The sequence below is a fragment of the Populus trichocarpa genome, chromosome 3 (assembly GCF_000002775.5).
Source record: "Populus trichocarpa isolate Nisqually-1 chromosome 3, P.trichocarpa_v4.1, whole genome shotgun sequence".
Taxonomy (NCBI): domain Eukaryota; kingdom Viridiplantae; phylum Streptophyta; class Magnoliopsida; order Malpighiales; family Salicaceae; genus Populus; species Populus trichocarpa.
The window spans coordinates 17,210,651-17,235,338 of NC_037287.2; the positions used below are offsets into that span (position 1 = coordinate 17,210,651).

At 34.4% G+C, this 24,688-nt stretch overlaps 2 protein-coding genes and 1 long non-coding RNA gene across 11 annotated transcripts; 2 read left to right on the forward strand and 1 right to left on the reverse strand.

The window, feature by feature from the left end:
- The first annotated feature begins 3,808 nt into the window (after window positions 1–3,808).
- On the forward strand, window positions 3,809–7,108 carry LOC7496530 (OVARIAN TUMOR DOMAIN-containing deubiquitinating enzyme 1). Of its 4 annotated transcripts, none has more exons than XM_052451816.1 (10): window positions 3,809–4,056; window positions 4,159–4,306; window positions 4,428–4,493; window positions 4,589–4,672; window positions 4,777–4,899; window positions 5,591–5,643; window positions 5,864–5,913; window positions 5,986–6,086; window positions 6,432–6,715; window positions 6,799–7,108. In XM_052451816.1, exons 2-9 carry the CDS (start codon window positions 4,169–4,171, stop codon window positions 6,696–6,698), a joined length of 882 nt encoding a protein of 293 aa, XP_052307776.1. In that variant the 5' UTR covers window positions 3,809–4,056; window positions 4,159–4,168; the 3' UTR covers window positions 6,699–6,715; window positions 6,799–7,108. The 4 variants fall into 4 exon arrangements, with proteins under 4 accessions (XP_052307776.1, XP_024454094.1, XP_024454093.1 ...); XM_024598326.2 differs by having other exon boundaries at window positions 3,811–4,056; window positions 6,815–7,108; XM_024598325.2 differs by having other exon boundaries at window positions 3,813–4,056; window positions 4,155–4,306.
- Window positions 7,109–8,398: 1,290 nt separating this feature from the next.
- On the reverse strand, window positions 8,399–16,436 carry LOC7481178 (protein MEI2-like 4). 6 transcript variants are annotated; one of them, XM_024598322.2, is made up of 15 exons: window positions 16,008–16,436; window positions 15,131–15,326; window positions 14,901–14,946; window positions 13,619–13,939; window positions 13,014–13,444; window positions 12,742–12,900; window positions 12,451–12,567; window positions 12,218–12,366; window positions 11,723–11,820; window positions 11,257–11,649; window positions 10,223–10,871; window positions 9,875–9,959; window positions 9,678–9,746; window positions 9,259–9,438; window positions 8,399–9,000 (listed from the first exon to the last, which is right to left on the reverse strand). In XM_024598322.2, the coding sequence occupies exons 2-15, from the start codon at window positions 15,206–15,208 to the stop codon at window positions 8,842–8,844; spliced, it is 2,934 nt and encodes a 977-aa protein (XP_024454090.2). In that variant the 5' UTR covers window positions 15,209–15,326; window positions 16,008–16,436; the 3' UTR covers window positions 8,399–8,841. The 6 variants fall into 6 exon arrangements, with proteins under 6 accessions (XP_024454090.2, XP_024454086.2, XP_024454087.2 ...); XM_024598318.2 differs by having other exon boundaries at window positions 14,880–14,946; XM_024598319.2 differs by having other exon boundaries at window positions 14,880–14,946; window positions 15,970–16,436.
- Window positions 16,437–22,365: 5,929 nt separating this feature from the next.
- LOC112326812 (uncharacterized) lies at window positions 22,366–23,536 on the forward strand. Its single transcript, XR_002980715.2, has 2 exons — window positions 22,366–22,546; window positions 23,220–23,536. It is a non-coding gene; the product is annotated as an uncharacterized LOC112326812 (long non-coding RNA).
- The last annotated feature ends 1,152 nt before the right edge of the window (window positions 23,537–24,688 follow it).

Here is a 24,688-nt window from a genome sequence, read left to right on the forward strand (position 1 = left end):
TTGATAAATACAAACGGAAATACCGAAGGAATATTTCCGTCGGTAAATTTCCGAGGGATTTTACCGACGGAAATATTCCCTCGGTATATACCGAGGGAATTACCGTGGGAAAAAAAATTAAAACAAAGCAAAAAAAAAAATGATGACGTGTCATTTTTACCGACGGAATTTTTTCCGTCGGTAAATTTGTTGGTAAATTGTGAACACTGTTCATCATGTTAATTACAAAGGGAATCACCGACGGAAAATTCCGTCGGTATTTTCCAGAGAGTAAATCACCGACGGATTGAAAAGTCGTCGGTGTTATTTGGCGGTTTTCTGAAAAAATTCAATTAATTTAAAATTTTCATTTAAATATTACAGACGGAATCACCGACGGATTGAAAAATCGTCGGTAAATTTTTGGCGGTTTCTGAAAAAAATTTACGAAATTGAAAATTTAAATTAAATATTACCGATGGAATTACCGACGGAATAATTAAAAAATATTAATATTTAATTATCCGTCGGTAAATCCGTCGGTAAATCGTCCCAATAAAAAACCTGAATGCGCTTATTTCACAAGAGACAGAGCCGTTTCTTCTTGTTCTTCTACTTCTTCTTGTTCTTCTACTTCTTCTTCTTCTTCTTCTTCTTCACTATATGTAAAAAACATCATTAAGGTATGTCTTCTTCTTCTTCTTCACTTTATGTAAAAAACATCATTTCTTATCTATTTCTTTCTCTTCTTTTCTCTCCTCATCTCCTTCTCTTTTCCTCCATGCTTGGGTATGTCTTCTTCTTCTTTCTTCTTTTATCCTCTTAGTTTTTTTTTTAATTAATATGCTTAATGAAATTTTTTTTTCTCTCCTTAGCTTCACTTGCAACTACATTAAGGTAAGATTTTTCTTTTTTCTTCCTTTTTCATGATTTTTTTCACTATATTTGTTTTTTATTTTATTTTTAATTGTTTTTGTTCTTAATAATTGTATAAATGTTGTTGTGAGATTTTTTTTTTTTCATATGAGATCAATTTTTAGTAGATTTATTTATAGGATTTTAAAATTTTTAGCAATTGCAACTTCATTTTTTTCATATGAATTAATTTTTTAGTTGAATTTATTTTTTTATTTTATTTATTTATTTGTTGCAAATTTGTTTGAATTGATTTTCTTATTCTTTTTTCCAAGCATTTTGAGTATATATTATACATTGTTAATTTATGTTAATTTAATTATTTTATAATTTTATAAAATGAATTTTTTTTTAAATGTTTTTCAATAATTACCGACGGATTTACCGATGGAAATTCCGTCGGTAATTTCGTCGGTAAATCCCTCGGTAATTCCGTTGGTAATAAAAAAATTATTACCGACGCGTCTGTTCCGTCAGTAAATCCGTCGGTAATTCTATTACCAACGGATTTACCGACGGACAAAACATTACCGACGAACGATTCACCGACGGATCATTTCCGTCTTTGATTCCGTCGGTAATATAATTACCGATGGAATATGTGTCTTACACCGACGGAAAAATTCCGTCGGTAAAACTGTTAAATCTTGTAGTGAGAATAAAAGATATTCTATAGACTTAACCTTGTTTAAGTCTTGTGTTGTGTTAGACTTGTGTTGAGTTTTGTATTTTCTAGACATAGAATGTAAAAAGATGAGCCACGATAGATTTGAAGTCTAGACATATAAAGTTATTTTTATATAGATTTTTTTAAGATAAATAACTTAATAAATATCTAAAATAGTTAATATATATATCTAGAATGTTTATCAGAATATTTATTGAGTTGTATAAAACACAAATAAAACTATTTTTAGGGGTAAATGTTCACTTTCAGGCATCAAAATATCCCACTCCAATATTTCTTCAGTAATGACGATACCCTCCTAATTCTATGCATATATTGCTAACAAATTAAGATTCAAAAGAAACAAAATACTAGAAACATTTTTCGAACTCTTTTTTGTTGCTATTTGAGAAACAATAAAATCGTAATTGAAATAGAATAAATTTTAGCTACCGGTGCATTCTTTTTTCAATAGAGATAATGGAAAAGGAGGGAGGGAGGGAGGGAGACTTAATCCTAGGAAAGATGATATTTTTTTTATAAAAATATTTTTTTTCTCACTAAATTTCTTTGTTATTCTTTTTTTTTTTTAACGTGGGTGTCTGAGTCAGTTTGCGCGTATCTCGACTAATCCCATAAATTCTAAAGTTAACGACCATGCAACCTTTCAGTGACCATCATATTAATAATCATAGAACTCAAACTTAAAACTAAAAAAAAAAAACTTTTAAATCCAAACTTTTACTAGCGAATGACTTAGACCCTGTTTGGCTACGTGGTTGCGTCCACGATGCGTCAATAAGTTGCAATGTGTTTGGTTAACAGAGACCGCAGTTTTTTATATATGGGTCCCACACAAATATACGTTCGAAATGCAGATGTAGCAAAAGCAAGTCTGACTTGCTTTTCGCCGTGGCTGCTATTCAGAAAACGTTGTTGTAATTAATGTTCATTATTCAAAAAATAATTAGCCCAATCTGTCCTCCTCCACTGTCTCCTCCTCCACTGTGGCTTCCATCGTCTGTCCTCCTCCACAGCTTCGCCTCCTCCACTGTGCTTCCATCGTCTGTCCTCCTCCACAGCTTTGACCTCCATTGTGCTTCCCTCGTCTCATGGATTTGTCCTCCTTCACGCAGCTTCCCTCTCTCAACCTCACACATAACCATCTCCTTCCTGCTGCATTTTCCTCTCTGCAATCTTCCCCTGCTCTCTCCACTCTGCTTCCCTCTGTCATGCCAAGCTCAACTGAGCAAGGTAAGAAAAAAACCAACAATGTCAGCAGTGGAAACTTCAATCTGGACCAGCCAGAGAATGGCGCATACAAGAAAGCTAAAGGCACAAGCTCCTTTAACTCAAGTAAGAAAGAAAGGAACGACGCCCAGACATGTTTGATGATACTCCCAGACACCACCGGGGAGCTTGAAGTGGACCCAGAAATAGAGCCAGAGGAGGAGCCCGAGTTGTATTCAGAACACCACTGTTCACTGAACAAATTTTTTTTTTAAAAAAAACCAGTGTAGTTAATTGATTTTACTCGTATTATTACATAAACGTGAACAATAATTTTTTTTTATTTTTTTTTTAAATTAGTTTAAGGTGAATTAAATTTACTCGTACTGTAATCTTAATTTTATTCTTGATAATATTTTACCTAATTTTATAGTTCTTGTCGAATGAATTTTGTACGTAATAAAATTGTAGATAGTTTTTTGTTGAAGTAATTTTTTTTATATATAAAATGTGATTTATTTTATGATGTAATAGCAATAGTTAAATCCACAATATTTAAATTAAAAACCATCAATATTAATATATATTTTTTAAAATTATTTTATAACCTCAATTTCAAAAGCATTCTTAACCAAACACGTTAAAACTATTTTTTCTTCGACCTCAATTTCAACCACAGTTTTAACCAAACACCTATTTTTTCAAACCAACCTCAACTAAAAATACTTTTTATAAAACAATTTTTTTCAAACCACAACCACAACAGCTACCGCAATACCAAACACACCCTTAGTAAATTTCTCTGTGACCTATTTCTTACAGTAATATCATGACTCTCCTGTCATAGGAACAAAGGCCTTTTCAATGAGCAAGGAAGCGTCGGTTCAATATCGGCAACAATTAACTGCAGTGGAATTATTTTTTCTTTATTATTGTTTTGTTTTATTTACAGGATAATTTGGACGGGGGCAGGGGTAAGCAGCCCCACGTAAAAACGCCATCCATGCCTAAGTTAATCGCCTGTTCCCTGCTGCTAACAAATAAAATAAAAATAAAAAAGCGAATTTGCCTCTTAATATAAAATCTAAGTAGAGAGCGATAATAAAATAAAAATCAGGTACTGATATCGAGAGAGAGAGAAATCGGTTTCTTGCTTTCAAAGTAGATCACCGAAGCAAAATAAAATCCAATTTTTAGGAGAAAGAATTAATTGTAGTTAGGGTTTCAAGTTCTTCCCTTCTATTGACCAGAATCTTGATTTTCAGGTATATATGTGTGTTTGTGTGTTATTATCGTCAACATTGCTATCTGCACTTTCATCTTTTGCAAAATCAACTTGCTTTGTTTTGTTTTTGTTATAAAGAAAGAAAGAAGAAGATGCAGAATCAGGAAGGACAGTTAGCAGCAGATGGAGAAACAGAAGTGACTTGTGAAATCGAAGATTGGGCAAATTTTGGAGGAGGAGATGATGATATTATGCAGCAGCAATCCAGTGTTCCATTTGTTGGCGACAAGGCAATTCGTCTTCTTCTTTTTTGTTTTTTGTTTTTTGTTTTCAATTCCTGTATTATTAGTTCAGCTTGTTTGTTTTTCAATTGAAGGATATTTTGGGTGATTGAATTTTACTCTACTACAGGAGCCCTTGTCTGCATTGGCTGCTGAATATCAATCAGGCAGTCCTATTTTACTTCAGAAAATAAAGGTGGTTTTCTTGTTATCATCATCATTGCGTTTTCTTGTTTGTTCTTTATGGTTTTCTTGAATTTAATGATTGATTGATTGCTGCTGCTTGTGTAGGTGCTTGGTGACAAGTATGTTGCAATTAGGCGAACACGTGGAGATGGGAATTGCTTCTTTCGCAGCTTTATGTTTTCATACCTAGTATGTCATTGTATTTTTTGGTTTCTATCCTTGTGCTTTTTGTTGGAGGGAGCACCATATTTGTAATTTACCCTCTTAAATGAGCCGTGGTTTTCTTGAGATAGGAGCATATTTTGGAGAAACAAGACCGTGCGGAAGTTGATCGTATCAAAGCAAATGTTGAAGAATGTAGGAAAACACTGCAGAGTTTGGGTTATGTGGACTTCACGTTCGAGGATTTTTTTGCGGTAAATTTATCATTTGCACTCTGTTACTCTATTCAAGATGTATGCATTATCCTTTTTTGAGCATTTTTTGACATCTTAAAATGTTTCACTGTGTGCCAGTTATGCAACAAAGACATTGTTTACAAATTAGTTCCTAGAGGGAACCAAAGTCAATATTAATGCAAATGTACAAACAAATTTGTAGAAAACTGAGTTTTAGAATATGATGTGGACATTTGAACTCCATTCTTGTAAGTTCAATTGATTTGATGACTTGGAGTAATATTTTCAGTGTTGACAACCTTGAGATATGATGGAGCTGTGTTCTGTTCATTTTACTTGAATATGCTCGCTTGAATTTTTATTTCTACCTCATATGAGGTGGATTATTAGGAAATGTGGACGTCGATGTTAAGAACTGCTTGAATAGCTTGGTCACATAAACATTATGGAAAACAAAGATTGACCGGTATAATATTTATTCTATGTGTGAGACACAGATGAATTCAGTTGAGTTAATGTAAGTTTTAAAGTTTTAATGTTTCATTGAAAAGCTGATGTGAGAAGATTAGTTTTTTTTTTAATTTTCAAGCAAAAGTATTTTAAGTTGTATCAAGCTTTCTTCATAAAAGCTTCCTACAAAATCATACCTTCCTTCAAGGCTTTTATGCAAATGATCTGCAACTCTGGTTTCTTTGTGAAAAAATTGCAGTTATTTCTTGAGCAGCTGGATGATGTCCTTCAAGGAAATGAAACTTCAATAAGGTGCCCCTTTTCCCTGCTATACTGTGCGCATTAGCAGCTTAGGAAATACAACTTACTTTGGGATTTTAACCTCTCTTAATTACTCCCCAGATCCTGCATTTTTATTTACAAACATGAGCTGATGTAGTGCTACTTAAGGCCAAAATATTAGGTTCTGTTTATTAATGCTAGTCAATTGACCTTTCGAGTTTCTAAATATTAATTCTGTTTTCTCTTGCAGTCATGAAGAGCTTCTAAATAGGAGTCGTGATCAGTCCGTATCAGACTATGGTGAGTTACTTGATAAAGTGATGGTATGGATTGATGTTTTGGCTCCCTCTCCTAACAAATTCGGTTGGTTAGTTGTCATGTTTTTCAGATTTGTGACCTCTGGAGAAATAAGACGACGCTCAGAGTTTTTTGAACCCTTTGTATTTGGATTGACAAACACTACAGTTGAGCAGGTCTGTTCAATGTACTATAGTTTCTGGTATTACTTTCAAACATTTTCCATGCTTTCTTAGTTTTGTACATTTTCTAAAAAACAAGGATGAATTGTTAGCTTTCACTAGCATAGCTTAAACCAATGTCCTTTACATCTAGTCCACATCTCTCCTTGCTTGGCCCTTTGTGTTAACTTTTTCAAAGTTGTACATTTCAAACCATAATTTTTTTTAATTACTATTTTGATGGCTTTTCTTGGTGACAAGTTTATTATGATAAGAAATTCAGTATCATATATTTCAGAAATCTGATAATGAATGCATAAAATATTGGAGTTCCCAATTGATTTATCTGTTTTGCCTTAGTTTTGCAAGTCATCAGTGGAACCTATGGGTGAAGAAAGTGACCATGTGCACATTACTGCACTATCTGATGCATTGGGTGTACCAATTCGTGTTGTATATCTCGACCGCAGCTCTTGTGATGCAGCTGGTGTCAGTGTAAATCATCATGATTTCATTCCTACACCTCGCAATCTCCCAAGTGCTACTGGTGCTGGTTCTGAGAGCATCAATCCCTTCATTACCTTGCTTTATCGTCCAGGTCACTATGACATTCTCTACCCAAAGTGATACCTTTTGCCATTATGGTAAGCTGCTCTCATCCTTTTGGTCGTCATGGTGCCTGGGTATGGGTGGGCGGGTGGACATATTTTTATGTTATTGAGTCTAGCTTGTGTATATTGCAGGCCATTAATGATGTCCAGGTGATGGATGCTGACAAGGTAAATTTGAATGGTGACAAGAAACACAAGGTTGCAAGGCAAAGTACTTATCCTCATCTGTATTTGTGCTGTACCTTGTGATAAATGTTCAAATGCTTCTGAATTCTCTGAGTGGAGACCTAAATGCAAGGCTGCCTGAAAGTTGCGGGCAGTCATCTGTTACAATTCAGGATTGAGCATGTCCTCACCTGTGTTTAATCATCTTTGTGAAATTTTATTTGCTTAGAAAGGAAAAGAAACACTGGTGATTCTGGAAAATCTTTTCATTCTGTTCGATGCATGCTATCGCTATTTTCCTGCTCCACTTTTTCAAAGGCATCAAACATGGGCAAATCTGAGCTGCCATAATGGAGGCTCAAGTACATGCATAGAGGCAGGAATGGTCTTTCGCCTCTTTGGTCCATTTTGGAGCTTGTCATATAGGTGTAAAGTGCTCGCTTTTTGGTTCTGTGAAATTTGAGGCTTTACCGAGGGTTATAATCTATCAATCTTTAATAATTCAGCTAAATCTGAAGCTAATTGCAGCCTCCTAAAACCGCCCTATGGTGGAGGGCTGCAAATGACCAGACTCCCTCTTGAGTCGCTCAAAGCTCCGCTTGTCAAGGTCTTGGTTTGAACTCGAATCCAAGCACAATAAATTTTAAACGATGGGAGTTTTATGCTTTCAACTCGTTATGAATATGAGAACACATCAAAGATAAAAACTGATTTGGTTAATTTGCAATCGTACTCTGGTGGAAGAAGGTCGGAGTTCGAACATGCTCCGGCATCCATTTGAGCCAACAATAATCTAACAAAACACTCCATGCCGCCAAAGTACTTTATTTTTAAGAATCTATTTCTACATTTCTAGGTTACAACAAACAATGCAAGGTCTTTTAATTTAATTTTGAAAATTTAACTTCCATGTTCTGCCAAGTAAATTATCGACATCCTTTTTAACTGTTATACTATTTTTATTTCTTGTAATGATTTGCTATTATCTTCTTCTTTTTTTTGTTACGCCTTCAATCACAGTGGTAAATCAATTGTCGAAAATATTTTATTCTGCCATATTCTCAGTGTTTGGGATGATACCTATCCCTTCATGTTTTTCAGTCCTCGTTTAAAAAGAAAAAACACAAAAGGAAAGGGAAAGGTATTTTTGAGTAAAGGTTTCTCAACGCGGTCAACCTGTAATGGTGAAACAGAATGGGGCATGGCATTTCACAACATGTTGGAGGTGAAGATAACTCAACCAGCCAATAAGGACTCCAAGCAAATAGCACAAGAAATTAATACACCTTATCCCGAGAACGGTGGCCCCCAAAGAAGGCGGCGGTGCAAGCATAGGCCGGTCAACCTACCACCTAGTCTATGCCTCTATGTGCTTGCTGAACAGAAAGAATTCCTTCACTGAATCAATCATAGACATAAACTAGGATGCAACATCACGTTCCAATAAACAGCCCATAAACTTGCGTGGTTCCAGAAAAGGAACAGACATAAAAAGCTATGGGCACTATCATTAAGCAACAATGGCACACACGGGTTCACCGCTTCAAAAAATTTAAAAACAAAGGTCCCTGACTTCGGTATATTTCAGCGAGAAATTACAAATGGGATACAAGCAAACATTCAAAAGCAAACAAAACCCCGGGAAATACAGAAGCCTCCGGAACCTCGGCAAAAAGATCCCTTATTTTCTCAGAAACTCCTATACATACTATGTTGTGTGTGTGTGTGTAGATTACTCTCAACAACATCCAAAATTTCGAAGCCCCACCTGATGCTTCTTTGTCTAACCATTTCAGAATTCTATGAAAATCTGAATAAAATTGGAAATTCACTTTAGGTCTGGCTAGGTCCTCTATAATTTTTAAGAAGCTTCTCAAAAGATGAAAAAAGTCTCTTTTTAATCAGCCACCACAGCGCCGTAAAGACTTGGGGTGGCGCCGATCTTAAATTACTCAGTCCTACGAGGTTAGAGCCCACAAAAACAAGTGGCTTGCTTAATCAGACTCCTTTCCAGAACCTGAGGAAGCGTCCCCATTTGAAGAATCCTCCCCACCTGCCAGATTTGATGGGCTTCCTTGCTGGTTCTCCTCATGGGTGATGGTTCGGGGTTTCCCAGGTCTAGTTCTTACATTAACCCCCATTGGAAAGGGCACCTGCCAATAAAGACAGGGTCAGCATGAAATTACTTTCATTCTTTTCTCTACGACTCTACCATAGTACCATTAAATAAGGGGGATTTGGTTGCTCTACAAGACTGAGGCCCATTTTCTGGGCATCACAATAAATGAAAATTTTTCAGAAGCACAAAATTCCAACCACATTTAGCAGGATTTCTACATTCTGTTTTATGTTCGAGTCAACAATGAAACACAACTAAATCCAAATTGCCTGACTTTCTGTGATGTGCATACCTGGTCACCTGCATTGGGTCCGTCGGTATTGAAGAGAATGGGTCTGCATCGCTTATCCTCGTTCATCAAGCTTGAATTCTGGAAATGTGCAATGAGAGCTGCTTTTCCTTGTATGCGGGCATATGCAAGCGATGCTACTTTTTCACTATTGAATTTCTCCCATTTCTTTCCATTAAATGCCTGCCATAATTTTAATTTCCTTTTAGCTTTAGTCTTTGCATGTAACCTTTAGGGATAAATTTGCCATTGGCCACCCTTCTTATTTCTATAACTACACTACCCACCCCTACTTCATGATCATGTTGCAAGATGACCACTTCACCGTAACATTTAGGGTAATTGGAGTGGTCAAGAATAACAAGGGTGGTCAAAGTAATTTATCCAATCTGTTACAACATTACAGCTTACACATCACAAACCTGATAGAATGGAATTATTTGTCTGGGATCAATCATGTTGATAAACGCATACCCAACATTGCATTTGTTCTGCAAGAGTTGTTAATGTCAGGCATTGCATATTGAATGAAAGTTTATTAGAATACTATGGTTTTCCCACAATTCATCTTTAACCTTGAAATTAAAGGGCAACCTCTCTAAGATAAAAATGCACTTTCCTTAAAATCAATTGGTAGGTAAACAAAATTGTAAGTTCCTTTATGGCGTTCATCGATTGCAGCCAGAAGCATTTTTGAAGTATACCTGCCACCAACACCACATTGTCAGTGTTCAAAAAAATAACATAGACAAAAAAGAATTATTGGCAACATTTTAATTGAAATGTAGTAATAGTGCAAGTCTTTCTTGTTTTTTGAAGTTTGTTCTAAGTAGAAATCATTGAGCATGCCAGGACTTCACACTTTCATGGAATACAAGTTACTGTTCCAAAAACAAAGTTCCAGCAATAAATAAATAGTAGCCAAAAAGCAGAATATAATCACGTATTGAAGTTAGGTACCACATACTTGTTAGGAATATTCTTTATCATAAGTGTTGTTCGGTTGTCTTCCCCTTGCAATATGCGATCAATGTCAAGCTCGTATTGTTTCTTGTCTGCCTGACTAGTGCTGCCTTCATTTCTACGGCTTCTAGCACGTTCACCAGGAGCATCAAATGTATTAATCATGGGAATCATTTGGCCTCTGCCAGGAAACACCATGGACCTCTGCTGTTGTGATTGGAACCCAACATTTTGAGGGGGCATTGGAAGTTCCAGGCAGTTTCCCCCCACATGAGGAAACATCTTAGGGGAGAGAAATTCCATGGAGTGCAACGAATTATTGGAAATCCTCATGCTCCCAAGAGAACAGGGATGGAAACCAGAAGCATCAGGAGATTCCCCTGCATATGCGTGTTGTCTATCCCAGAGAGAAGGATTGACAGCTGGCACAGATCCCACATGTTGGTTATTGATGGGTAAAACAGGATTCAGCATAGGAGGTGGTGCTCTAGGAGGTCCATGCAGCCGTGGTCCAGGATGAGCTACAGAAATTCCATTGACAAATGATGGGGAGTTTGGCCAAATCATGCCTGGGGGCTGGTGATGATAGGAGTTACCCCATGTATAGTGATGTCCAGGTCGAGAGCAGCTTCCATTTCGGGCAGATCCAAAAACTGATAAAATGGAGCAAAGGCCAGACAAATGAATCTTTGTGAGAATTCAAAATTGCAACAAATAATCACCAGTATTCTTCTGGGCCAGAAACTCAATCGTTTAACATGTATATCTTTCTAACATCTCAATTTTAATTATCTGCATGTGAAACTAGCAAATAAGTGAATCAAATGGACGCAACGAAACCTATAAACCTTGATCTAGAAATTCCTGGAGTTCCATGGACAAGATAGGGAAGTGTGAAATTTTAGTTTTTGTGAGTCAAACCAACTGAAAACTTTCAGTATTGTTAGTAGCACCACTGGGCTTTGCCAGCTATATGAGTCAGAAAACTGATAAAAACAAATGAAAAGACAACTTCAGCAAGGTATCCCTTGCAATTACCTCCTTCACTGAATTCAATTGGGTTTCCATTTGGGCTAATTCTGGCTAAATGCCGGGTATCAATTCTTTCAAGTAGCCTTGGATTGATGTTTGCAGCCATTGCTCCAGGAGAGTTGCAGTGAACACCACTATTTAGACCATCATACTCGGGAAGTGAATGAGGATGAAAATTTAAAGTGCTCTGGATATCAAATTTCAAATGACCTGGTGAGTGACTGAGCTCAGCAAAGCCAGTTTGATTGCCAGCTGATTCAACTCTTGAAAGTGAGGACATGCTGTTAGGAACGCTAGAAGAGATTCCATGATGCAATGCAGATTCAAAAAACGGGGCTTGTGTTGCAGAGTGTGCTCCCAAAATAGGCCCATTATCCATGCCAGTGGATATAACTGTTCCTGTTAACAATGCTTCATGAGAGACATGGATATTTATTTAGTGAGTAGGATATCTCATTTCCAACAATCTTACCAGAGAATTCAGTAGTTGAGTTATTGGGAGGGCTGCTCTGCTGCACGAAAGGCCCAAATTCATCTTGTTCCAACTCAGGAGGAATCTGGTGCAATAAACTGCAGCCAAAAACCAAAATAAACCTAGACTTTAGCAACAGATCCTAAGAAAAGTCTAGGTCCATTCAGCAGAAATGATGAACCAGCTATTAGTTGAATATTGACAACAAAAAGTAATAAACGGTGAGGATGGAGCGGGTCTTGCATTTCAATCTTGCCAAGCAAGTATAGATATTAAAATGTAAATGCGAACTGGGAAACCCATTGGTTCTGTCTGCTTAAAACTAATGTTTTTGGCCTATTTTATCCCACCCAAACATGGAAAGAGAGGAAATATTTCTGCTACTCGCCCACTTATATTGGATAGGTAATCAAAATAAACAAAAGCAAAAGTAGAAAGAAAGAAAGTATGTGGGGAAAAATAAATGGAGAGTTAGTATGGTTGGACAATACCCACCGTCTCAAACCCCCTGGACAGCTTGCTTCAAGCTTAATCCGCTTCCCAGCAATATCACTCTTGTTCAATGCATGAAGAGCAGCCTCTGCAGCTCTCACATCATAAAATTCAACAAATTTGTGATGATTTCTGTGTGGGGTTTCACGAATCTGCAATGCAAGAGCAATGTGGGTTCATGCCTTGGTTGTAGAGTTTCTCAACAACAATATATGAAAATCAGCAACCAAGCTCACCTCCTTGATCTCTCCATAGACGCCAAATATCCGACGAAGATCGTCGTTTGAAACAGAAGAATCAAGGTTGAACACAGCAAGAGTGCCCTGGTTAAAATCTTTCTCTGAAGGGTTGTCCTGACAAAAGTAATTAGAAAGGAAACAGGTCACGTAACAAGATTGATGCATGTAAAAAAATGTCAAAAGTATGCAAGAGAGTACAAATCCTAACAAAGGGACTGCCATTCTGATAAAGTAAAGTGATGATGGACTATGCACAACCATACAACCAGGAAAGGCAGCAAAATCCACCTTTGGAATTGAGTAATGAATGTCAAGTTTCCTACATCTCAAAGGCCTATTCTGTAGTGCTTTCATCGCGTTTTTGGCTGCTCTAATATCGTAGTAGGATATCATAACAAAACCTCGATGCTTGCAAGCCGTATAAAGTGTACGAATATCACCATATTGCTGCTCATTCAATATAAAAATAATAAAAATCAGTGAAACATTCTTTGAAGACAAATAGCTCAAGTTAATAACATGGGTGGAAGACAAATTAAAGCACCATGTCAAACACATACCTCAAATATAGCCCTTAACTCAGACTCTTCGACATTGCTATTTATATTTCTCACAAAGAGCGTTCTAGAAGGGTGTTCACCGTAAGGGTGTTCTCCTGCCACTGAAAGATTGCATGCCCCCAGCTGACCATTAGAAGCTCCTCCATGAAATTCAGAGTCAATCTGGGCCACAGAACCATCATCCCCCAAATCCATCCCTCCAACACTGCTGAAAAAGTCCAAATCCTCCATATCATCTCCACCACTGGGATGGTTGATATTTTCTACTCTATCAGTCACCCCACTAAACAAGTCATCGTCATTGGGAAGAAGGTTTCCAATGGTTTGGGCCTCAATTTCTTCAAGAGACTGAAAAGGTTCCTCTTCCTCAAAGTGAGAGGCAATGGTATCAACGGAATGGCCATATAGAGAATTGGTTGAAGATAATCTCACTGCATCAAGAGCATGAAACTGTAGATCAGATTGCGGTATCCCAAAAGGAGACTACATCCTAGAAACCAAATCTGGATATGGGAAAGGCTGGCATGTGGCACACAGTTTAAATTTACATGGAAGTTTGCGGACAAGGTGTGCAAAAACAAGCCAACTGAGAAAAAAAAACTTACACTTCCTACTAAATAATTCTGATAACGAGCTTGAGAAGAGACTATTCTCGTGCTGAGTTGCCATCGCATTCACTTTGCCAACTTCTGCAAAATAAGATGTTGGCTGTACATTCAAACTGGTCCCTGTACCAGTATCGTTGTCCACGGGTCTCAACAAAGTGAAGGACCGGTTTAATGCTCTCTCTGCTCCCACTGCATGCTTATCTAAGCTATGATTCATTTTCTGGTCATGCATTAGGGAAGGCTGAGGATGTTCAAGCGATTGAACTGACTCCACAGCTACAAGTTTCTCACTGGGTGACAAGACATATGATTTCCCAACTGCTCTTCAACAAATAATATCAGTTTCTATTCCATAAGAAAACTCGCTTACCATAATAGAAGAGCTATACTCACCTAGCAATGACATAATTTCACAAACTGATCATGCACTAAAAAGACTAGTTTGCTACAGAATTTAGAGACAACAATAATTAATTCCATGGTAGAGTACATTCTAAAATTCTGATTAAATTTCAATATGGAACCAGCCCCGCCTATACCAATCGAAACTGAGCACACAGACTACATTGTGCTTCTATTAAAACACTTTCGAGGACAGCAGAAAATCCAAGTGAAAGGAGCCGATTAAGTATCCGATTTATGTTTCCTTCTGGTTCCTTCTTTCTACAAGATTATTAGAGGCACATGATTGATTGACGGATCAGATTAGATATTCATTAACTAATAATATCTTTAACATGGTAGAAACTATGGCAGGTCAATAAACCATATTCACAAAATTAAACCATTATATTCTCAATAACAACAGAATACGTCATCCTATAGATGTCATCAATAGCAGTTTACATCACCCTATACACGTCATCAATAGCAGCTTACATCATCCCATGGAGCTAATTCTTCATTTGCCAATTCAAGATGCTTAATAAATTATTTAATGTACACGTGGCTTATTAGGGATCTGGGATACAGAATTGAAAGATATATCCAACCTTCTAAACCACACAACAAAATCATGAGTCAACAAAAAGGTGAGAATCTAGAAACGATCAGATCCCAGTTTGGGAAGAAAGATAAAGAGTTAAAAAGTGGCTGACTATAAGAAAACACTTGTGTTATGTCCTAGGAATTCACCAACATACTGCTTAGCTGCCATACAAACAATTGCAAGTTCTCAATCAAAAAGATCTAAAGGTAACAAAAAAAAAAGATCCATGTAATGGCAGTCTATCTGATGAATCAAAACCGTAAAACCTACGCGTATCTCGAATATACTGACCGCGTTGATCAGGCATTGTGTCTGACTTCCAAAACCCCACCTGCCTCTGCCACACATAGAAAACAAAATCAATCAATAACAATTCAAACAAAAACCACATAAAAAAATCAATTAAGCACTACAATCTACACCAATAAATAAACCCTTATAAACATGCAATCTAACCATCAAACAAAATCGGAAATGATTAAACTAAAGGATGAAACACAAAAATGCACCACCAGTTGTACCTCACTGGGAAAGGAAGCATCTTCAGAGAAAAATGATGATGAGGACAAACCCTGTAAGTCCATTATTTCAGATGGCATTATGATTTGATGCCTAAAACAAGACTATATAAAACCCCCCCACCCAAAGAAAAAACTCGATCTCCGCTGTTGCATTAACACTTGTGTAAAAAATATCTCAGATGCTTCTACGGAAACTCTGCAAGGCAAAAATTTGGACAGTTATAGATAGCAAAGTAAGGCAAAACTAGGCAACTTGATAAAAGCACAGTATAGATGATAGGATTACAAATAATTAATTTCATTTATACCAAAATCTGCAAGTTGTTTCAGCTTAAGCTCTTAATTGGAAAGTAAGCAATTATAGCAAGTCAAAACAACAAAAACAAAATTAATTATTCCTTCATTTGATAATAATAATAATAATAATAATAATAACCTCTCATGATTCACACCAACCAAACATAGAAAAATAAATTAAATTAAGTTAAAACATTAATAAAAATTAAACACGGAATTGTTAATTCAATGCAAATTTTGCAGGTGCAATTTTCAAAAAGATCCAAAACAGCTTAAATTTAACAAAATCCAGTTACCTTAAACATTTTTGGACTCCAGAAAAATAACCGATCAGATAATCAAAATTACAAAAGCCCACCTTGGAGCGAAACAAATGTAACCAGCAAACGGACCTCAATTATTAAAAAACAGAAACAGACTCCAATTCACGGAGAGAGAGAGAGAGAGAGAGAGGAGGAGGGAAAAAATACATAGCGGAGAAATGAAGAAAAGAGAAGAATTTAAACAGAGAGAATTCAAACGAGAGAGATCGAATAAATTACGGCTAAAGGAAAGGGAATTGAAGGAAGAAGGTATCAACTTATTAGTAGCATAGCATCTTTGCCGTGTAAGATCCTCCCACCAAACACTGCCTTCCTTCCTTGATTCTCTTTTAATTTCCCTGCATTGCACGTTAACCTCCCCTATATTTTATTTCTTCAATTTTTTTAATTACAAAGTTCCTCTCTCTTCAGCTAAGAATCAGATTCTCCGGCGGTGAGAAACAGAATTTCCGGCGAGATTGAGACCTCTCGCCAGAAAGAGAGAGAATGGGCGTGGTTGTTTTTTCCCTTAACGGAGATAAAAATGAAAAAAATAAAATGACGGTGGTTGCAAAAACTAGACCAGTTTCCTACAAACACGAGACCATGAGAGAGAGATGAGGCTGGGAGACCGTTAAGACTTAATTCTAACGCCGTTAAGCATGAAAGTCCAATAATCCGTTGTTAGTAAAAGAAAGAGAGAGGTCTTCTTTCTGTCTTTGCTATGCATAGAATTAGATTGAATAGATTATTACTAAAAAGACTTGAAATGCCACGCTGGCATTTTCTCTAAAGCCGGTTAATTTTAAATTTGAATTATGAAATGACGAGAATGGACATGGTCTGCTGTGATTGAGCCTCCGAAACGGTTATCACTTTAAATTGCGTTTCTTTAGTTTTTGGACAACATATACAAATATAAAAAAATTAAATATATGTTTAATTAGTCAAAGAAAATGTGAAAAAATAAATTTTATATTATAAAAATTTTAGAATAATTTTCTGTATTTTTAAAATAAAAATGATAAAAATATATATATTTTTTCACTAGTTTTATATTTTTTGTTTCAAAACATAAATAAAAAATAACTCTTTTACCTATATTTCGTTTGAAGATACATAACAAGGACAAAATATTGCGGTAAAAAAACTTTACCAGGGTAGGGGTAAAATATTGGTGGTGGTGTGATGGTTGAGGTCACAGGATCGGTACCGTTTTGGAACTCCTCCTTAATTTAGTGGGCCTTGAGATTCGTGAGGTGTTTAAATTCTTAGATAAACGGAGAATACTTAAATATTTTTATTATTGAGAAATTATCCTGTGAAGCAGTGATGATTAGCGTGGGAAACTTGTGGCGGAGAAAGAAGAGTTTCAAGATTTTATTTGCCACGCGTAGACTGGTGAGTGGATGGGAATGTGATGGTACAGTAAGAGTGGAGGAACTTTACTTCCCCTGAATTTTTTGAATAATCATGGTTGATGTAACGTGGCTGGATAAACGGAGAGCGTGTCCTTAAGAAATGATCGTGAGTGTTTTTCTTGCCGTAGAAGTACTTTTTTAAAATGATTTTTATTTAAAAAATATTAAATTAATATTTATTATTTTAATATAATTTAAAATTAAAAAAAAATCTGTATTACAGTACAGAACATTCGCAGAGTTAAATGTAAAAAAAATAGATTTGTGAAAATTAGTTGGCACGTGTGCAAAATCAATTTATTTTTTTAGAATATCTTTTCTCTTTTTGGGTAGCGAATATTAGACAAAATCGATTGGCTGGCCTGAGTTCGGATCGTCGAATATTGGGTGGATGCTAAAACTTTGTCCTACTTTTTTTCTTCTTTATTTTGACAGGGGACACCAATTCCAGTTATCTCTGCTTTTTTTTTTTTCTTAATTTTTTTTATTACATTAGTTGAATTTTATTACAGATCAATATATTTATATCTATCATCATAAAACTTAAAGACCAACCGAATAACTATCTAGGTGGTGGCTTGGTGATAAGAGCTTGGGATCAAGAGGTTTGCTCCCTCTGTGATCTCAGGTTCGAGCCCTGTGGTTGCTCATATGATGGTCACTGGAGGCTTACATGGTCGTTAACTTCAGGGCCCGTGGGATTAGTCGAGGTGCACGCAAGCTGACCCGGACACCCACATTAAACTAAAAAAAAAAAAAAGACAAACCGAACCTCTTGAGTTTAGCTAGATTTTTACTCATTAATACTTGTTTTAGCTTAATTATTAATTAATTAATTAGCGGAGCAAACTCAATTTGATCGAGTCCTTAAGATTCAATGGCTTTAAGATAGAATCTAGACCAATTTAACACGAAACAAACTGATATGATCGTGTCCTTGAGATTCAATGGCTTCAAGATAGAATTTAGAACAATTTAATACTCAATTTAAAGCATTGATGAGCGCTGAGTGTATCTTTTGCTGATTATTTTTAATAAATAACAAATATGCCATTTATTTCTTCATATATAATAATTGCAAACATGCGTGCACGGATAAAGTTCAGGAAAAAAATGCATGCCCGGATGGGACAACAAAAAAAAAATTGACTTCTAGCATACATATGTATCAAAGTAAATTATAAAATATTCAAATTGCAAGCATTTATCAAATCTCATGCGTCTTTGAACTAGTTCTAATCTTCTATATATACTCGTGGACAAATTTAAACTCGTGCAAAGAGTGAGCACTGAGCTTGCGTACACATTTTTTAACTTAATTATAAATTTGATTTCGGTTTGTGTTTAAATCTCAACAACTTAAAATTAAACAATATTTATCACAACATCAAACTAAACTCAACTTAATCACGTTCTTACTTGTCTTCAATGGCGAAGGAGATTGAAAATGTATGATTAATAAATATTTAATTTAAAATGTGTGATCAGAGTCGACGACGCAATCTTTTATATATGTTCAATGAAAAATCATAATAGTAACTATTAATAGGGTAGAATTATATATAATGCTTGGCAACATTTGCAATCCTATGATTTTCTGTAACTTCAACGAAAAATACACTGTCCTGCCACAATTGTTAATAAGCTAACATAAAAACACGAAGAATATTATTTATATCCTATGGTATAATAATAATAAGAAGAATAGAAAACACTATTATCACAGAGATATAATGATAAGATATGAAATTTCAATAATATCTCACTAATGAATACAAATAATAGTTTTTTCTGATTCAAGATAACGTATTATATATATATATATATATTCATTAGAGACAAGTATGCATAGATTTTATTTTTTTTCATTACATCTACAATCATACACAATAAATGATTAAATATTCTTGTTTGCTAGGATTTAAATTTAAAAGTACATTAAAAATAATAATAACATGCACACAGAGTGCTTATATCCCACTAGCCTGTGTAATATATTAATTGAAAAACCACGGCTTAGGAATAGTTATAGACATAAGTCTTTTTTTATGATTTTAAAATAAAATTATAATGAAATTGAAACGGTGAAAGGAACTTATTATACAATAAAATTCATTATACTTAGGTGTTGCCTTACCTGTCATGACAAGACTAGTACCGGTTATGTAGCCAGGTGCGCTACTGTGGTTTTGTGATGTAGTACATGCACGAACAAGCAGTCGCGGATCATTCGCACCTGACCATGCATCTTGGATCACCATTTGGCGCACAAGCAGCCAATGATGTGTCACGCCTGAAGACCTGCACAGCAGCTTCGTCTAGTTGTTTTTTTTTTTGTTTTTTAATGTATTGTTTTTTTGAAAATTTATTAAAATAATTTTTTATTTATTTTTTTAAAATTTATTTTTAACATTAATATATTAAAATGATTTGAAATAAAAAAAATTAAAGTAAATAAAAATTTAAATTTTTTCAAAAATATATAAAAAACAACCCTACTCTTCGTATAGCTAGGCTGGCCATTGCATAAAATGACAGCCTAACTACATGCAAGCACATATAGTTTTTTCCTGAAAGGGGAAGGCGTGTCTTGATTTTGAAACCGACACAGTTACTGATATTTGGACTCATTCGCTTCCTCCTTTCTTTTCCATGTGGAAAAAGTTCCTGGTTCGGCATATTTTCTTTTTCCTGCTCAGATCTTCTCCGTGGAATACAAAATCCCTAGCCGCACTTGATGATTAATGCCCTTCAAATCAAATGTTCGCACGCATTCGTAGTCCTAAGTTTCCGTGACGACTTCACTACTGAATTTTCAACAGATTTACGGGTTGAAAATTGCACAGCAATTAATTTATTCTTCATGATAGAATTAAATAAATTATCGTCAATATTGTGAGAAATATTCTCTTTCAAGGAAAGATATGAATAGTCGATCACTATAGTCTATACATGCGTACAGTGCAAGAGGAAAGATAGAGGACGGGTCTTGAATTTATTATTATCCATTGTTTCGGATGTATCATGTTAATATAAGAGATGCGCGTAACCTTACATTGTTTGTTTGTATTTAAGTTTTTCTTTTAGAGGTTACTAGTTTGAGTTTCACAAACTTCATGGTCACTGGAGACTTACATGGTCGTTAATTTTAGGACCCATTGGATTAGTTGAGGTACACGTAAGCTTGCTCGGATATCCATGTTAATAATAAAAAAAAAATACTGGACGAGAGAACAATACTTCCTTTTCAAGTAAAAAAAAGAAGAAATAATTATTTCAAAGATACAAGTAGACAGCGTGCATATACATTAATTAATTACTATGAGATAATTACATTATTAGTATACTAATTTCATACAAAGAGGGAAGCCCAACGAATGTTAGATACAAAGCACCAAGACTTTTTCTCAATATAATACATGAATTTTTAATTTTTCTTCTTTTAGTACATCATTTTTAAAAATTCTAATCAATTACTTAATTATTTTAATGCTTCACTTATATGTTCTTTGACCTTTACTAAGGAATAATTGCAGTGTTAATGCATCAACTTTCAGATTTTCTAATGTGTTAATTTTTTTTATTTTAGCACACCAACGTCCAATCAAATACTTTTTATAAAAATTCATTATTTTTTCTATTTATTTTTCAAATGCTTGATTTTCTTTAGAAAAATAAATATTCAAATTCGTATAAAAAATTTATTTACTAGTTTTGACTGGTCATTAAATATATAGTTTTTAATCTCGAAGTAAAACTTATATAGCTCATCAACAATTACAAGGCTTTTATTATTGAAAGAATTTTTTAATTAAAAATATTTTTGTATTAAATATAACATCGATTTGGAGGGTATTTTTTTATTAAAAAAACACATTGGAAAATAAAAACAATTGATTAGAGTACATAATTGGCACAATAAAAAATTGGTAACAAAATAAAAAAAAGATTAAAGTGAGTACTCTATTAAGACTAGGTGAAAGTCTATGCAGCAACAATGAGTTAATATCAAAGGATATTTAATTTATCGTACAGTGGAGTAGTTGATAGAAGGTAGACAGAAGTAATTCGTCGAAAAATTTCAAAAAAATAGCACTCAAACGAAAAAAAAATTTATATATTTAACCAAGAAAATTAGTGTACTGTTACTGTAATTAGTTTTTTTTTTATTAATGTAGGTGTCCGGGTCAGTTTGCATGCATCTCGATTAATTTCATAGACTCTAAAATTAACAATTATATAAGTTTTTAATGGTTATTATATTAACAATTATAACGATTAAACTTAAAATCACATGGAAAATAAATTTTTTTATACAAATTTTTATTATTAAACTGTCTACAAGATGGTTTATTACCATGAATGTAATACAACCCCGATGCAGCACCGCAAGACTCCTTCCGACCAATTCCAGTGATTTTGTACTTTGATTTTCTTTTTTCTTGTGATATCTTGATAGCAATAAATATTTTTATTAATGAAAATACAAAGTAATAAAAACACATGATCGTATATACTTTATCATCTTCCGAATAGATAACAATTTTATCTGTATAACTTTTTTTTTTGAATTCGAGAAAACATCATCTTCTGAAAAATATACTTTGTAGGCTCAGATAAATGAGTAAAATCCCGGCTATTCCTGCAGGATCTTATAAAAGATGCACGTCTTATTCGAACTCAAACCTGCTATACAGATTTCAAAATCTTTGCCATTACTTTACATTTCCTGAAAATTTTTTATGGATAACGCGTGTTCGTAATACACACCAATGGTTACCTACTCTGTTTTGACTCATGGTATGTAATAATATCGTAAGAAAACTTTTGTTTTAAAATTTCACTGGTTACTTGACATTTGTGCTAAGAGCGTATTTCAGGAAAATCTATTTATTTTAGTAGATCAAATTTGTAGTGACAGGGGTGGTTGAGACTATGATGTAAATTATTTTTTTATTTGAAAATATATTATAATTATTTTTTTACATCAAAATATTAAAATCACAAAAAAACTTAAAAAATATCAATTTAATATTTTTTTTAACTAAAACATTTTTTTAAAAATAAGAGTTGTGATAAATACGCTTTAATATTGAAAAAATAAAGTGGGTGATGATTTGACGCGGTAGAAACTTTGAAATTAATGAATTGATCGAAGACTTGGACAGTATTAATTATCCGATGCTGTTTAGTCACATGACGATGTCAACTTTCATTGCTTCACGACCTTTTCCCAGATGGAAGTCATCTCCTTCCTCGTCTAAAATGTCTGTATATGACCACTACACAGACAGCCTGGTCTCTGTGAGAAAAGAAAAGAAATTGACAAGGATGGCCAGCTTCGTGAATTTACGAAACAGGTGGTAATGCCAGGACAACAAACAACATTGTCTGAGGTACAAGGAACATTACTGTCTGCCAGAATAAAGGGCTTAAAGAATCGAGCTTGATGAATTAAAATAGAGAGAATGATTAGAGAGGGAAGCATGTGAGTGTAATGATAGATTGCTCAGGGTTCGTTGCTGTCTCTATTCGATTAGCCATGGCCACCCTATGAGATTCTCTCCTATATTTACTTTCACGTGTGTTTTTATATATCTAATCCCTGCTAACTCCTATCCCAATACATTTTAATATTTTCCTATATAAAAAAATCCAGGGAAATTATTGGTTCTTTCAATTATTTTTCATGGACCATCAGCCGTTGATTTTCGGGACTTCCCTGCTTTTGATTGGTTTCTCTTTTGAATTAAGCAGCTTTTTTTAAGGTTTTTGATAGCCATTGATGCTTTGCCTTTATTAATTATTACTATATCTATATGCTTAGCTGTATAATATTTGACTGAATGGAAGTGTTGATATGGACAAGGTGTATAATTACACTTCTCTTTTCCTTTTAATTTGAGCACGAGATGGCCTTGTGTTTTTTTCCCCTCTTTTTCCAGCGCTGAATCGAACACCTTGTAGAAAAATACTCTTCCCTTTGAAAATTATATGAATCACCTTTTTAATTATGAAAAAAACGAATTAACCTGTTTTTATTTTTGTTTCCACCTGATGGATGGACAGGGCTTGAGGCCAGCGATGATGAACAATGGCCAAGTGCCCAAAGAGAAAGAATTCAGCAGAGCATATAAACACGATCTGAGCTCACCTCCACACCAAAAATCCTTCGCGAGGATCTCCCTGGAAAACCTCGGAGGCTCTAAGATGTATATTCTTCCCAGGTCAAGTCAGCTCCGGCACTAGCCAGTCCACCAGCACAAGAGTTGGCTTTCGCATAGGTGAATGACGAGTTAAGATAGCAATTGTGTCAATATTCCTGTACTCATCCGGTTAGATCCATTTCATAGCCAACTAACTTAAAAACTTGCTTAATTAACGCACCTTCGCAGGCTAATCTCTCTCTGGGATTTACTCTCTCTTTTTTTTGTTGTTGAAAAAATTTATGTTCAGTATTAGAGAAGAGTAAAACATTTTAAAAAATTATCAGGTGCAAAGGATATGGTAGAATAATTTACAAATTATAAAAAAACTAATTGAGGAAAGAGTCATTTTCTCTGTCTAATCTAAGAGTATTTTTCATTGAAATAATATTTTTTTTAAATAAATAATATTTTTTTTAATTTTATTCTTTAATAATAAATTTATTGGAGATTGAATTTTATAATTTATTTTATTTTGTTTTTTTATAGAGCTATCCCATGACTTGGGATCGCAACTTTCATGGGTTAACCAAATTAATTCGGGTTTTTTTGGGTTTTTTTTTGTAATTGAATTTTTTGTCTCAATCTCATATTTTAACATTAGGTTGGTTGAGAATTAAGTTTTATAGTTTATTTCAATTTTCTTTCTATGATGTTATCATAGTTTTATGACCCGAGTCACGGGTTTTGCGGGTTAATCCTTGTTGACACGAATCTTATTATTTTAAAATTTTTTAACTGATTTTTTTATTAATTCCATCCTTCAATATTTTATTGATTGAGGATTAGACTTTATAGTTTATCTTGATTTGTTTTCTATTGGGTTATCTCGATCTTATAATTCATGTTTGACAGATTAACTCGGGTTAACTAGGGTCATTTCTTTTTTTTAATTGATTTTTTTTAATTTAATTCTTTAACATTTGATTAATTGAGAATTTAGATTTTAAAATGTTTTTTGATTTTTTAATTAAATTATTATGGTCTTATAATTTAGATTATAGATTTTATATATTAACTTGAATTGACTACTTTGATTGAATATATTGATATTAATATTTAAAAACAAGATGCTATTTTTAATATTATTTTTTTATAAATTAATCAAGCCCGCAAACGTAGTGCTGATAAATGATGTAGTAATAACTATTATCCTCTTTTTAATTAGCACTATACTCAGATTTCATTCCATTATGTTGATGATTTTCTCAAGGAAAAAAAAAATATATAGCGCAGAACATTCATAGAAAACCTCGATCCAGTTTATCTTGCTCCTCGGGTGGATTTATTATTGGGCAAGCATATCTACTGGTGGCATGAATTTATCTTGAC

What these genes read in the sequence shown, in the direction of transcription:
- LOC7496530 (XM_052451816.1), top strand. Translation starts at nt 4,169, where the DNA reads ATGCAGAATCAGGAAGGACAGTTAGCAGCAGATGGAGAAACAGAAGTG. An exon ending in TCAGTCCGTATCAGACTATG is followed by an intron (nt 5,914 to 5,985) that starts GTGAGTTACTTG and finishes TCGGTTGGTTAG; the next exon opens with TTGTCATGTTTTTCAGATTT. An exon ending in CAAACACTACAGTTGAGCAG is followed by an intron (nt 6,087 to 6,431) that starts GTCTGTTCAATG and finishes GTTTTGCCTTAG; the next exon opens with TTTTGCAAGTCATCAGTGGA.
- LOC7481178 (XM_024598318.2), bottom strand. Translation starts at nt 15,208, where the DNA reads ATGCCATCTGAAATAATGGACTTACAGGGTTTGTCCTCATCATCATTT. An exon ending in AGTTAAGGGCTATATTTGAG is followed by an intron (nt 12,901 to 13,013) that starts GTATGTGTTTGA and finishes TTGAATGAGCAG; the next exon opens with CAATATGGTGATATTCGTAC. An exon ending in TCTATGGAGAGATCAAGGAG is followed by an intron (nt 12,367 to 12,450) that starts GTGAGCTTGGTT and finishes CTTGCATTGCAG; the next exon opens with ATTCGTGAAACCCCACACAG.